This window comes from Carya illinoinensis, chromosome 9 (assembly GCF_018687715.1).
Source record: "Carya illinoinensis cultivar Pawnee chromosome 9, C.illinoinensisPawnee_v1, whole genome shotgun sequence".
Taxonomy (NCBI): domain Eukaryota; kingdom Viridiplantae; phylum Streptophyta; class Magnoliopsida; order Fagales; family Juglandaceae; genus Carya; species Carya illinoinensis.
This window is the reverse complement of record NC_056760.1, coordinates 42,602,948-42,617,546: the sequence shown is the minus strand read 5'-3', so window position 1 is coordinate 42,617,546 and position 14,599 is coordinate 42,602,948. Positions and strand designations below refer to the sequence as shown.

Below are 14,599 nucleotides of genomic sequence, written 5' to 3'. Positions count from 1 at the left end.
CTACAATTTTACTCCTTCTTGAAGTTTGATCTTGCGGTTGGTGAGAAATCTTTTTTCTTGATTTCATTTTCTTCAATTAGGAGCTAGCAGTGGAGGTTCGTTTTTAATTGGTGGTTTGCTGAAAAGTACTGGTTGTTTAATTTGCAAGCACTCTGACCAAAATAACACATCATGCCGATACAGCGCCTAGGAAAAATCTATATATATATATATATATATATATATTTTTCAGTCGTACGTAATCTCATTTTTTAAGATCGATAAATTCACAGCGCTGCCACAAACGCATATATGTTTATTAACTATTATTTGGAGATGTTATTATAATTTATTATAGGTATATTATTACTAAAAAAGAATCATTAATTAAGGTATTATGGACTCAACGTCCCTTGAGCGACGTAATTATTGGATAATTCCGAAATTGGAATACATACATCATGCACTACTGATCACATTGTATCATAAGATGTGATATCATTAAAAATTAGTATTTATGTAAGTAATTTTAATAACTTGAAATTAATATCTCGTTATTCAGATATCGGAAGTACCTAATATAAACTTTTCCTAACTCTCAAGATTTTGGACAATGGGTTCAACGTCCTTGCTGAATTGAAAGGGAAATATTGGTAACCTAGCTGATACCAAGAGAGGTTGGCTTTCATTTTTCTTCCCCTAATGAAAAGTTGGACCAGATCATGAGTTGTTGGACGCAGTGTCCGGTAATGTGGAAAGCCGCGATTAGGTTAGGTAATTTGTTGACATCTGATCCACATTCAAGATCGTTGGAGTAAAGGAACCTCAAAAAACTCAGACCCCGACGGGCTCTCATGTCTCTCTGAACACCAAAACTCCAGTACAGTATGTCCGGGATAGCTCATCAGCCGATTGCTTGCGATCGAATATGACAGTATGATCCATTGATGACATGCATGTCTTGATCTTCTCCCTGCCTTAGATCTGCTTCGTTAATATAATGTCCATGAAGAAAATGAACTGAGTATATAGATGCTTCAAGATTCATTGTTGCAATATCATTCAACATGCAGTGTGCACGCATGAGAATTCTGTAATTTGGAGAAATAATAACAAAAATAAGTAACTGATAATAATAATAATATTGGAAACAAATTACTACTTATAAGTCTGGTGATATATGATACTAGTGATCATCATTCGGCCGGTCTAATTGTGACTCAATCCTGTAAAATCGGTCAGAAGAGTCAAACCAATTAGAATAGTCCGATCCCATGGAAATTCCTTGACAACCAATAAGAGTAATATTGCTACTATGCCCCTTAATTTACACCACTAACTCATTAAAAAAAAATTAAAAAGAAAAAAACTAAAATCATAAACAAACAAGGGTGCAGGGAATCTAGAGTGTTTAGTTATACAGTTCAGATGAGATAAAATGAGAGGTTTTGAATAGTAATGAATAAAATACTGTTATAATATAATTTTTTATTATTAGTTTTGTATTGGGATTTGAAAAAATTAAATTGTTTATTATATTTTATATAGAAATTTAAAAAAAGTTGTATTGATTAAATGAGATGAGATGAGATTGTTTGGTTTTACATGACACTATATTTTTTCGTTCTCGCAAGCCATTTTGTTTTGAATATATATTTTTAAAATTTATTAATTTTTTTTAATAAGCCACATGACACTATAATGTGGTACCACGTCAAGGAGATAAAATGAGTGATATAAATTAGGGGCATATATAGTAGCATTAATCAACCAATAATGACAAAACCGGTGCCAATAAATATCTAAATATTTTTGCATCATCAAGTTTTATATACTTCTTTCCATCCCACTTCTACATTTTTTATACAATTCTTAAATTGTTATACTTGGAATTGATTCATTTTTTAATCTTAATTCCCTTGAGATTTAAATATAGAAAATTCATTGATGTTTGTGCCAAAGAAACTAGAAGGACAAATGTCCTCTCTTGGGAAATGGGCCGAACTCCCAAGCCATAAAAGCCTATGGACCCAAGATCACCGACCCATCTAGCAAAGAATCAAGGTTATAATACCATACGTGCATTACCCTAACTTAGGTATTGTAGGTATCCTATATTATCATATGCCTTATTTTAGTTTTCCTGGACGTCGTTGGCAGGAGTACAAAACATGTTCGTAATAGTTGGCATTGTCTGTGGGATGAACTGAAAAAAATTCAAAGTTTTTTTCGTATGTCTGCAAAAACGTGCTCTTAAGTGACCCGAGATCAAGAGGCCACATCGGCAAACACGGAAGGAGGTTCGTGGAAATGGAGGGAAGATTGAGAAAGATGACTTTGGAAATGAAGACTCTCCAATGCGAGAACGAAGCCAGAAAACTAAGGAATGCTCGTTTGGGATAAGATGTCGCTCCAAGCTATAACGATCGGGCCAAAGCAAAGTAACAGAGCACATATAGACCCTCCTTCAATGATGATGATGATGAGAAGAAGAGGATGCACCACGAATTATGCAGCCTTATGAAAAAGTATGAGGAGATGGTCAAGAGAATAGGTGCATCCTTGTTCGTTGACCAGCTTCTCACTAGCATGGACCTGCTTTACAACCTAGAAATAATGGTGATGCCGCTCTCACCAAAGTTTAAAGTTCCACAGGTCGAAATGTACAAGGGATTTAAGGACCCAGTTGAACACTTGGAGACGTGATGCTCCACGGCTTTGTCGAACAGATCGCATGCTAGGCCTTTCCCTTGACCCTCAAAAGAGTAGGGGGTGGTTTGGAGCACTACAACTGGGTTTCATAGACATTTTTAAGGAATTGGGCAAATGCTTGCTAGCCTAATTCATGGCCAGTAGAAGAAGGAGATGACCCACTGCATATCTCCTCACTGTCAAACAAAGAGAAGATGAAAGCTTGAAAATATGACTCCGTAGGTTCAACAAAGAGTGCTTGACAGTGGATGACCAAGATGAGAGAATCATGTTAGCATTGCTATTGTGAGGGATCTAGCCCAAAAACCCATTCATGGCAGAGTTGGTGAGGAAGACCCCAACCACATTGCGAGAGTTTATGGACCATGCCAATGACTTCACCAACGCTGAATATATCCTTCATTCTCAAACCACCTCGAGGAAATCAAAGGTAGAACAGGCAGAAGGCCAATCAAAAGGAATCTACAATAGGAAAGGCCAAGAAAAGGATCAAAAGGCAAGGAAGAGCCAATATGATAGAAGGAGAGAAGGAAACGTGTTGGAAAACACTTTGGGAAGTAGGGTGGTGTATTCTAGCATGAATGTGCAAACTAGAGACGGAGAATGGACTAGAGACAACAATAGTGATGTTGAAAGGACTCGTCAGTATTAGATATACCACAACATCGAAGGCACCAGATAGAGGACTTTCACTTCCTAAAGTGGAGGATTGAGGAAATGCAAGAAAGGGTGGAATTGGAGCCGTTGGTCGCCCATAATTTCTTACGGCCAAGATGAGCAGATGAAAAGAGGCAAGAAATGGGAACAAAAGGCCCCACAAGAGTGAAAGTCCTAAAGAAGGGAGGACCATGTGAGAGAACCCTATGAGAGTCCCCCACCAAAGCTTGGATAGGAACAATGACCCTTGGCAAATTCAGCATGATATCAAGGGGATTCGTTGGGGGTTGTTCAACATCTTTCAAGAAGACAACTTATACACAGATAGTGAGGTATGAAGAAGTCTTCAGCATTGAGAGACTGGCTAAGCAGGCAAGAGCATGACAAATAGTCGCCATCTCTTTCAATGACTATTGCGGATGAGTAATCTAATTGCATGATAACGTATTAGTAATGATAATGTTGGTAGCCAACTTCACCACCCGAAAAATATTGGTCGACAATGGTAGGCCCACACACAGCCACCACCATGACTGATTTCCTGGTTGTCAAGACTTGATCTCCTACAAACGCCTTCATTAGGTGACCAATCTTGAACATCCTGAAGGCTATCACCTTAACGTACCATCAACAGATGAAGTTCCCTACAAAAGTAGGCATTGGAGAAGTGTGCAGTGAATAAACATTAGCAAGAGAATACTACATGTAGGAACTCAAGGATGAGGAAAAGGATGGGAAGGTAGCCGAATCATCTAGGCTTGGCGAACTGCCACCACCCTTGCCACTCGAGCTTAAAGGCGAGACCCGAGATGAGAAACATCTGAAACAAGGCAAGGTTGATGAAGCTTCTAAACTGGTTGTGTTGGACAAGACTCTCCCAAAACCAATGATGAGAATTGACACCAAAATGAAGTCCAAAGTAAGACAGTAGTTGAGGCAGTTGTTCTCTGAGCACAAGGATGTCTTCGCCTGGAGCCACAAAGACATGCCTGAAATTAACATTAAGGTGGCCGGACATAGTCTATGCATAGACTTGGAGGTGAAAAAAGTCTGACAAAAAATGAAGAGTTTGAACATGAAAAAGTACATCATGATTGCAGAAGAGGTCAAGTGCCTTTTTCTTGGCCGTAGAGTTTATTCAGGAAGCCCACTGCTCCGAATGACTCTCTCATGTTGTCCTAGTCAAGAACATGAACTGCAAATAGAGGATCTGGGTTGACTTCACTAATCTCAATAGAGTATGCCCAAAGGATAGTTTTCTCCTCCCCCGTATCAATCTAATTGTAAATTCGACAATAGGACACTGAATGCTGAGTTTCATGGACGCCTACTTAGGGTACAACCAAATTCGAATAAGCTAAGATGACAAAGAAAAAACTACTTTCATAACAGACCAAAGGGTTGTATTACTATCGATGATACCCTTCAAATTAAAAAATGTTGGCGCAACATATCAAAGTTTGGTGAACTGGATGTTCAAAGAACAAATTGGTCGAAGTATGGAAGTATATGTGGATGACCTAGTGGTTAAAAGTAAGGAACCCAAACAACACATACCAGACTTGCAGGAAGCCTCTGATGTATTGCAGTGATATAAATTGAAGCTTAACCCAATTAGGTGTGCCTTTGGAGTGGGATTAGAAAAGTTCCAAGCCTTCATGGTGTTAGAGAGAGGAATTGAAACCAACCCAAAGAAGATCTAGGAGATCATTGACATGAAGTCACCTAGGTTTTTGAATGAGGCGCAGAAGCTGACGGGGAAAATAGTAGCGCTTAATAGATTCATTTCTAGGTATATAGACAAGTGTTTGTCAATCTTTCAAGTTCTGTAGAGAATCCATGACCGGGACGATGTATGTGAAAGGGTGTTCACCTGACTAAAGGGGTATTTATCACATCCTCCACTCTTGAGCCAAACTAGACAAGAGGAAACCATGTACTTATACCTGTCGGTTATGCTGGAAGCTATGTTGACTGCCTTGGTTTAAGAAGAGGAAAAGGTGAAAAGAGTGGACTATTACACAAGCCAAGCCATGAGAGGAGTTGAAACTAGGTACCTTAGAATGGAGATGTTGGCATTCACACTAGTGGTAGCTACTCGCTAGTTGAGAACTTATTTCCAAGCACAACTGATAAAGGTTTTAAAAGAAGCACAATTCAAAAAGATACTAAAGCGGTTGGACACTTTTGACAGCCTAGTAATCTGGTTGATCAAATTGAGTAAGTTCGATATTGATTATCTTTCTCAGGTAGACTTCATAGCCGAGTTCACTAACTTCCTTGAGGAAGTACAAATTGCCCATGTCGAGCAGTCCTGGAAAGCCTACGTCGATGGCTCCTTTTGCCACATTGGCGGGGGAGTAGGCATGTACGTACGTAGTAGTAAGCGACGACAGCAAAAGTTATTACATGATGAGACTCGAGTTCAGGACTACCAACAATGAGAAAGAACACAAGGTCATACTGGTAGGACTCACCATGGTAGAGGCCACGGGTGTTAAGGAGGTTGATATGAAGGTAGACTTTCAAGTGGTTGTCAACCAAGTAATGGGAGAATAGCTGGTGAAGGGCGAAAAACTTAAGAAGTATCTGTAACAAGTGTTAAAAGGTGTGATTATTTCCAATACTTCCATATTAGCTGAATCCCTTGGGAAGACAATTGGAAGGTCCACAAATTAGAATGGGCTGCATTTAGCATGGACGGGATAGTTCTACCTTGGAAAGTGACCACTAGGACGATAGGAACACCCCATTGTCGAGCTTGAAGTCTTATAGGTAAGATCAAGAACCATGGAATGGGCACTCGATGTGACCAAATTCCTATCTACTGGAGAGCTTCCTAATGAGAAATGGGAAGATTGAAAGGTGGACAATAGAGTGGCTCGATTCATCTTGATAAATGGGGTGTTATGTAAGCGAGGCTTATCCATGCCCATACTAGGTGCATCTAGCCAAAAGTGTGCGGGAATCACTTAAGCAGAAAAGCTCTAGTGGAAAAAGTTATGAAGCAAGATATTACGGGCCACACACCCTCAAGGACACAAAGGAATTGTTCAAACAGTGCTCAAAGTGTTAGCTACAAGCGCCAATGACACATTTCCTGCTTGTAGAATTAATGTTGATAATGTCACCATGACCTTTCACACAATAGGGGTCGATCTCGTCAGACCCATGCCCCTGGGCAAGAGATGAGTAAAGTTTGTCTTCATCGCCTTAGATTATTTTACAAAGTGGGCAGAAGTAAAGGCCTTAGCAACCATTATGACCAATAGCATCACCAAGAAGGATATCATATGTCAGTTCAGGATATCACGAAGCATAATCTTAGACAACGATCGGCAGTTCGATTCCAACCATTACAGAAAATAGTGCACCAAACTAGAAATCAATGCCAAGCATTCTTCCTTGGGGAACCCTCAAGCTAATAGGCAAGTCGAGATGGCCAATAAGATGTTAATGAGTATCCTGAAGAAAAAACTGGCAAACAATAGGGGAGCCTAAGCTGAGGAGCTCTCAAGAGTCTTATAGGCATATAGAACAACTGCCAAAATCCCAATGGGAGAAACACCCTTTGCCCTGACTTATGAAAATGAGGTAGTGATACCAGTAAAAGTGAAAATTTCATGCTCCAAGGTTTAGTACTTCAATAAAGGGCTAAACAATTAAGGGCTAGAAGAGAACCTCGATGTGCTGGACGAAGTGAGAGAAGAGGTTTCCTCAAGATGACAACTAGTAAGAGAAAGGTAGAGCAATACTTTAAAAAAAGAGTAAGGCCCAAGTTATTTAAGGTAGGGGACTTGGTCCTAAAAGAAATTGAAACAACCACACTAGAATAAGGAAAGCTTGCCCCATAATGGGAAGGGCCATATATGGTAATAGCCTGCCACATGTTAGGATCGTACCACTTTAAAGATGCTAAAGGGAAAGAGATGTGTCAACCATGGAATGCCAAGTACCTTAAGAAGTATTTCATGTAAAATCACCAATATAATCGTATCAGTGCAATAAAGAGGCCGCTTTTCCAAACATTGTATTTTGCATTCCTTGCCACCTTGCTCGGTCGAGCCCATCTCCTGCCCAGGCTACAACCTGAGTGTCCTCACTTCCATTGGTGACCAAAGGAGGAAACAACTTGCTTAAGTCTTTCACTCCTCGCCACCTAACATGATCGAGCCCATCTCCCGTCTAGTTTCAAAGTCAAATGTCCGCACTTGAACTGACAGCCAAAGAAAGAAACAACTTTCTTAAGTGTTTCACTCTTCACCACCTAGCGTGATCAAGATCATCTCCAACCTATTCTCAAAGTTGAATGTCAACACTTGCACTAGTGACCAAATGGAGGAAACAACCTCTTTAAGTGTTTCACTCCTCACCACCTAGAGCTGTCTAGCCCATCTCCCACCTAGCCTCTAAGCTAAGTGTCCCCAATTGCACACCAAAGAAGGAAAAATTTCCCTAAGTGCTTTACTCCTCACCATGTAGCATGATTGAGTCCATCTCCCACTTAGTCTTGAAGTTGAGTGTCCCCACTTGCATTGGCGACCAAGAGAGGAAACAACTTCTTTAAGTGTTTCACTTCTTGCCAATTACCAAAATCAAGGAAATAGACAACTCCCTCTAGCGTTTTACTCCTTGCCAATCAAGCCCATCCCCTATCGCTCACACTTGGCAACTAGAATGGGACATAACTCAACTCTTAACACCCATGTGGGTCAGCCAAACGACAAGCCCATTCGTCTAGTTTACTAGATACAACAATATCCAGTTCACATTAAAAGCACAAACACATTCACATTTGACAAACATGACAAATAAACTAAAGCAAACAAACTTTCATTCCATGTTCAACAACAATAAAAAAAAAATTGTCCAAAGATTATTGCAATATAAAAAGAAGAGAGAGAAAGGAAAATTAGGGATTGCGGCGATCTAGTGAGGGAAAGGCATTGAGTATCGTGTCTCTACCTAGGAAATTGAAGATCAGCGTTGTGCGGGGGTTCTCCAGCAAATGATCTCCTAGCTTTTGAAGGCCAAGCATAAAATGCTAACTCTATACTCTATTATGAACGCCTCGAATGATTGCTAGCTGAGTAGAGAGGCAGATAAATTCCTCTATGGAAGCGCCTTTACCTCGGCCTCCAGCTCAACCATTTTTAGCTTCAAGGTGGCCAATTTCTGCTTATAGGTCTCTGCGACTTCATTTAGCTATAGAAAGCGATGGTCATGCTCCATAATCTCTTTACTCACCTCCTTGAGCTAAGCCTCAGAGTGGAATTTCTCACCATGGGCAACACTATGGTAAGCACCCGATGGGCTTCTTCCGACTGAGTTTCTTGGGCGACATAATCAAAGTTGTGTTGCTTAGTTTCCTCTAACTTCTTATCCAAGTGTTGGAGACAGTTTTGAACTGCATTGTGCTCCTTCTCCAAGACTTTGCCCTAAAAATAACATCATGTCACTTCCTCGTGGGATTTCTCCAAGTTGCACCAGAGATTGAGCATGTTCTATTGAAGAACAACGATGTGATCCTTCAAGGAATGGGAGTAAGACTCCACTTGGGAGAGGGCCCTTACCATCTCATCTCTCTCTACCCTCGGCACAAAAACAACACGACGAGTGTTCTCAACGAAGGAACAATTCTCCTCCTCCAAGTGGGCCTAGCAGTCAACTATCCAGGCGGCAGGTTGGTCGACTCCCTGAGACACAGGACTAATCAAGACTAGAATGTGAAGGAATAAGACATGATGACTAGGAAGAAGGAACATACCAAAGATAGAAAACCTTTGAGTCTATGTGTTGTGTTGTAGACAAAGGAGGGAAAACGAGCAAATTTTATGATCAGCGCTGCATGATGGGATGTAGAAGAAAAAACAACACATGCCATCCCAAACATGGGAATGTGTGTCACAAGGAAACAAATGCAAAAGGAGTAAAAGCAAGCACTAGGGCATTAAAGTGGTATGGATATATGAAGTGGAAATTTTCATCACATTCATGTTATGGGGATTTGCAGGGTAACTAGAGGGACAATATCCTCTCTTGGGAAAGGGGACAAATCACCATGCCATAAAAGCCCATATACCCAAGATCACTGACCTATCTAGCGAAGAATCAAGGTTATAATCAACGGACATCTTGGCATAGAATTCCAATCTAACCATCATTAATAGGGAGTTGCTAAGATTATTGCAAACCATTCTCTGCAAGATAAAGACCCGGATTGCTCTCTTAGGATAATACTCCCGCCTGGCATGGCAATAGGTTCAAAGTGCTAACAACCTGCGACCTAACCTGGATTGGAGGGATTAAGCCATATCATTTAAACTCTTGCTCTATATATATGAGAGGGAGGCATACACCCAAGGTAACATCTAAATTTTTTTTTCATGGAGATAAAACACCATACATGCGTTATCCTGACTTAGGCATCAGAGGTGTCCCATGTCACCCCGAGCCTTACTTTGATTTTCTTGGTGCAAGTCCTTGGATGCAATTGGTATGAGTGTGAAACATATTCGTAACATTCTAATGCTAGCGATCTTAAGATAACATGTATATGATAATTTTCTTTTATTTTTGAATATTATTTTTTGAAGTATCTTCTTATAGTCAAATATAGCAATGCTATAATTTGTCTCTATTCACATATGTTGATTGGTACATTTTAAATAAGTTTATATTTATTTATATAAATAAATATTGAAAATATATTAAATCAGTAGATATAAGTTAAAAATTAAAAATAAAGAAAAGAAATTATTTTTCTGTATTTGAAAAAGGTTACTAAGCATGGTTTTATTGATTTCCTCAAATGGGCCTTTGGAGTTATTAAGAAGTGGGGCTCAGATTTAAAAGACCCGACAAGGCGAAAGGTAGAAGTTATTCTCTTGGGGATAAACCTAAAGATTTACTTGCATTAAAGGACTAGTTCACTGAGTTATGCTTATAGTTAATGAAAATTAAATAAATGAATGAAAGGGAAAAAAAAATTAATTAGAACATCAATATCAATAGCAAGCACCATACCTTATAGATTTGTTACCTCCGGTTTAAATAATGCTAATTATTATTGCTGATTTAATAACTTTCGTGAATTTTCTTTAGAAAATTAAGGGGCTGTTTGGATTCATAAATTATTTTATTTCATCTCATTATTATAATTTTCTTAAATTTTCACACAAAATATAATAAAAAATTCATATTTTTCAAATTCTAATTCAATCTATTCAAATCTCAAAATAATAATAATATTAAAATATAATATTTTATTCAACTTTCATCTAAAACTATTTCATATCATCTCACTATCCAAACAATCACAGTGAGCTTTTGGAGCTTAGAGGCGTGATAAGCACTTCCGTTCCTTTCTAGGTGAATTCGTCTCGACTCACTGCAAAAGAAAAACACTTTACTATGACTATACCCTCGGTAAATTTACTAAAGACAAAAGTGATTTATTTGATATTATGGATGACTGTTACGAGGGGACCATTTTGTTTTTATAGATTGGTCCGGTCAATTACTCTTTCCTAGTACCTGTTTGACCTTAGGAGATTGATTTATCGGTACAGTTTTTGTAACTTCATGGTATGCACATGGATTGGCAAGTTCCTATTTGGAAGGATGCAACTTCTTATTAAAGTTTTATTTATTTATTTTTAAAAATCTAAATCAAAATTTAACCTGCATAGGAACTCAAAAAGAGTAATATTAGAATTCTAAATATAATGTAAAGGTATACAAATCTCGCACATTTAAAAAAAAATAGAATTTATTATTAGAAAAATAATTTTTTTATATGAATATAAAATTTATTCACCTTTTTTAAAATAAATATGTAAAATTTACATAATCTAAAAATATAACTATTATTTCTAAAAGATTTAACATCTGTATTTTATAAATACCCTTTGCATTAAAAAAAAAAGTACTGATTTTTTTAAATAAATAAAGAGTAAATGATATTATGTGAAGACATAGTCAACAGGTCTATATAATTGTATCGTCACTTAATAAGCCTTCTGGACGTATCGCACGGTTTCCATAATCAGTTTGAAAAAGTTAATGAAAGACTGAAGAGACGCACGAGAGAGAGAGAGAGAGAGAGAGAGAGAGGTATGGGTGGCGTGAACGCATTGAAAAGCAGACAATAGTAGTAGGCACGGGGATCATTAAAAGCAGCCTCTTTCTCTCCCACTTGCATCCCCAACTTGCATAATAAAACCATTCTCCATTCCCATTCAAAACCCAGCATCCTGGAACTCAGAGATCCCTGCCCGTGGCCGGTGGCCCCCCCAATTAAACAACAAAACAATTTGCAACTTGCATCCCCACCCTTTCTTTCTTTTATACAGCCTGCCTACACCGATTATTATTCAAAAAGTCAAGTTGCAGCCAACCCCCCTTCCTGCTGCCCGTACCTTCTTCATTCCCATCATCACCTCTAACATATTTTCCACCTTTTTAATGCCCAACCCCATTGGCCATGCATACTTATCTACATCTCTCTTCGTTCACCTTCATTTACCTGGAAACTTCCAGCTACTACCGGATGCCCCCAAATGAATAATATTATTAATTAAAGTCCCATCCTTTCTTTTCTATACTCGACAAATGGAAAAAAGCCTAATTGGGTTTAACCTTGGAAGTGTAGAACATCTTTAACCATGTATATGTATGTATGTATATATATATCAATATTCTAGGGCCGTCTAATCCCACAAAGTTTTGATTGATTCTTTCTTTGCTTCAGCGTGGGTGCCATTTACCTTCATACTTAAGCAAGATTAACTAATTAAAAACCACTTTAATCTAGTTTTATTTGTGCGTTTGGCGGAGCAAATTTAGCAGTACAGCATGTGCATGCATGAATAAGCCCACATATAGAGTTTCTAAGGTTCCATTCCAGTGGTCCTACTCTCGGCGGTACGTATAATTGATAAAGAAGAGATGTGATTGTCTTGTTTATATTTTTCTTCATCAAAATTCAAATGGGGTGTCTCTATTGATGTTCTGAAAATCCGAGGAAAAACATGAAGAGCTGATAGATAATTTAAAATGATTGAAATCACCGTCGACGTCATAGACGCCTTAACTTCAGGAGGCTCAAGAGTCCGGCCAATTCACGTGGGAAACTTCAAAATAATTACACCATGACTACCACTTGCAATGTCTTTTCCCACAATTTATTCAAAAGAGAGAAGTGCAGTCTTTATTTTTGTTGGCCATCTCCTTCTTCTTCCCATCTATCTAATCTCTGGCCTCTGATCTATCAAATCTCTGGCCTCTGACACAACAGCTGCGTGGATCGTACAAACTCCTTTTTCACCTACACAAACCCCTATATACATATATTCGTTCACTTCCACTGGCACCTAATCTTTCTTTTCGTTCTCTTTTGCTCCTGGTTACTACGTCAGAGAAATAATTTTAAAACACATACAAAGTGACAAAGGAAAGGTTAGCTCATGGCCGTATCGAGTCATCGACTGCATTACAAAAAAAAATTACAGGAAAAGAACAAAGACTGGTGGAGGCATATGTCACAATAATCTTGATGATTTGTATTACAGAAAGAGAAATATTATGTGGCAGATGGGAAGAGAACTAGTAGCTAGTGCTCTATCACTCACAAAGGATAATCACCAAAACGACGGCGAATGATCGACGACATTGATAAGAGAATATAGTATTATATATATAGTCGGGGAAAAGTTACTTTCATGACGATGACTTGTTTCGTCTGGTTAAGTTTTCGGCGATCTGGGCAAGCGACTGGAGGTTGCAGCGAACGATGGTGTCGACGAACACGCAGGTATCCTCGTTGGTGTTCCCCGGCGGGACGTCGACAACGTATGACTCAATCACGACGGTGCCGTTACCCGATGTTGTGGGGTGGAGAGTGGTGACGGACCGGTAGTTGGCGAGGCGATGTTCACCGCCGACGACGCTGAAGCTGATGACGTGACGTTCTTCGTCCAGAATCTCTAAGCGCTCGGTGCTGCGGGCGGCGGGCAAGCCCGAGATGACGTGGACTTCACGGAGGGTGCCAACATCGCCATCACCGCCGATGAGGTTGCAGCTCTTGACGAAGTGCTTGTAGGCCTGCGGGTTATCGAAACGGCGGACAACGGACCACACGGTCGACACGGGGGCGGCGACCTCCTGGATCACGGCAGAGCAGCACTGGTCGGGCCCAACGGCGTGGGTGTGGAAGCGTGCCACGTTTTCGGGCACCTTGGTGGCGCAGGTCAGAGGAGACCGCTTCTGGCACTGCGTTGTCGCTGTATTGGTGGTTGTGGTGTTGGCGTTGATTCTGTGGTGCAGGACAGAAGATTTGGGAGGAGTCGAAAGCATTTTCTTTTTTCGTATACTTGATATGTGAGATTCAGATCAACTTTCAATTGCGCCCTGTGTGTTTATATATATGGGAGATGAAGAGAAGGCCAAGGTCCTCGGAGGGTTGGCTCTGGTGATCGATCTAGTGAGCGGAAAGAGAGAGAGAGGTGGTTTGGATTTTGGAAAGAGGGAAGGGAGTAGGGAGTTTTAGTAAATTTCATGTGGGATGATAAAATAGAGCCTAGTGGGTCAATGTTCAATTACAAGAGGGGCCCTGACTCCTGAGAGGATATGGTCATTCAGGCAAAAAAAGTATAAAATATTGTGGGTTATGCAGATTAATGTATATCCATGATTAAGAACTTTGATGCCATAAGTTTATTCCCTGCCGAGGTAGGAATAAGTGTAGGGCCCTTGCACGTACCATTTCTTCTTATGGTCTTTTATTTTATTTTCTTTTTTTATAGCTAGGGAGTTTGGGATATCATATGAGAACTCATCTTCAAACATCTCTCAACCGCAAGATCATAATTAGGCGATGTTAATTTCTAAGTTGAGTAATGATACTATTTTTTTTATAAATTATTTTTAAACAACTACTAAAATTATGTCACTCTATTAAAAATAAATTTTAATATAATAAAACTATCCTATAAGAGTTATAAAAAAGTTGTAAAATAATTATAAGATTATCATTTTCCTTCTAAAATCATATTGCATATTGCATTTTTTCATGATACTCCAATACTTCATGTTATATAATATCCATCTGAAAAGAAGCAACAATTAGTTGGGATTAAACGTACGTATGCTTTTAACATGATATAAAGAAGTGCTGGATCCCACAAATAAACGATGGGTGCATCTAGCTTTTGATTTGAAATGTATAATTTAAAAAATTGCTACGTATATA

The 14,599-nt window shown here is 39.1% G+C and overlaps 1 protein-coding gene across 1 annotated transcript; it reads right to left on the bottom strand.

Moving 5' to 3' along the window:
* Positions 1-12,794: 12,794 nt before the first annotated feature.
* On the bottom strand, positions 12,795-13,966 carry LOC122275043 (abscisic acid receptor PYL4). Its single transcript, XM_043083970.1, has one exon. The coding sequence runs from the start codon at positions 13,702-13,704 to the stop codon at positions 13,069-13,071; it is 636 nt and encodes a 211-aa protein (XP_042939904.1). The 5' UTR covers positions 13,705-13,966; the 3' UTR covers positions 12,795-13,068.
* Between the last annotated feature and the right edge of the window lie 633 nt (positions 13,967-14,599).

Coding starts and splice junctions, on each gene's coding strand:
- LOC122275043 (XM_043083970.1), bottom strand. CDS start 13,704: ATGCTTTCGACTCCTCCCAAATCTTCTGTCCTGCACCACAGAATCAAC.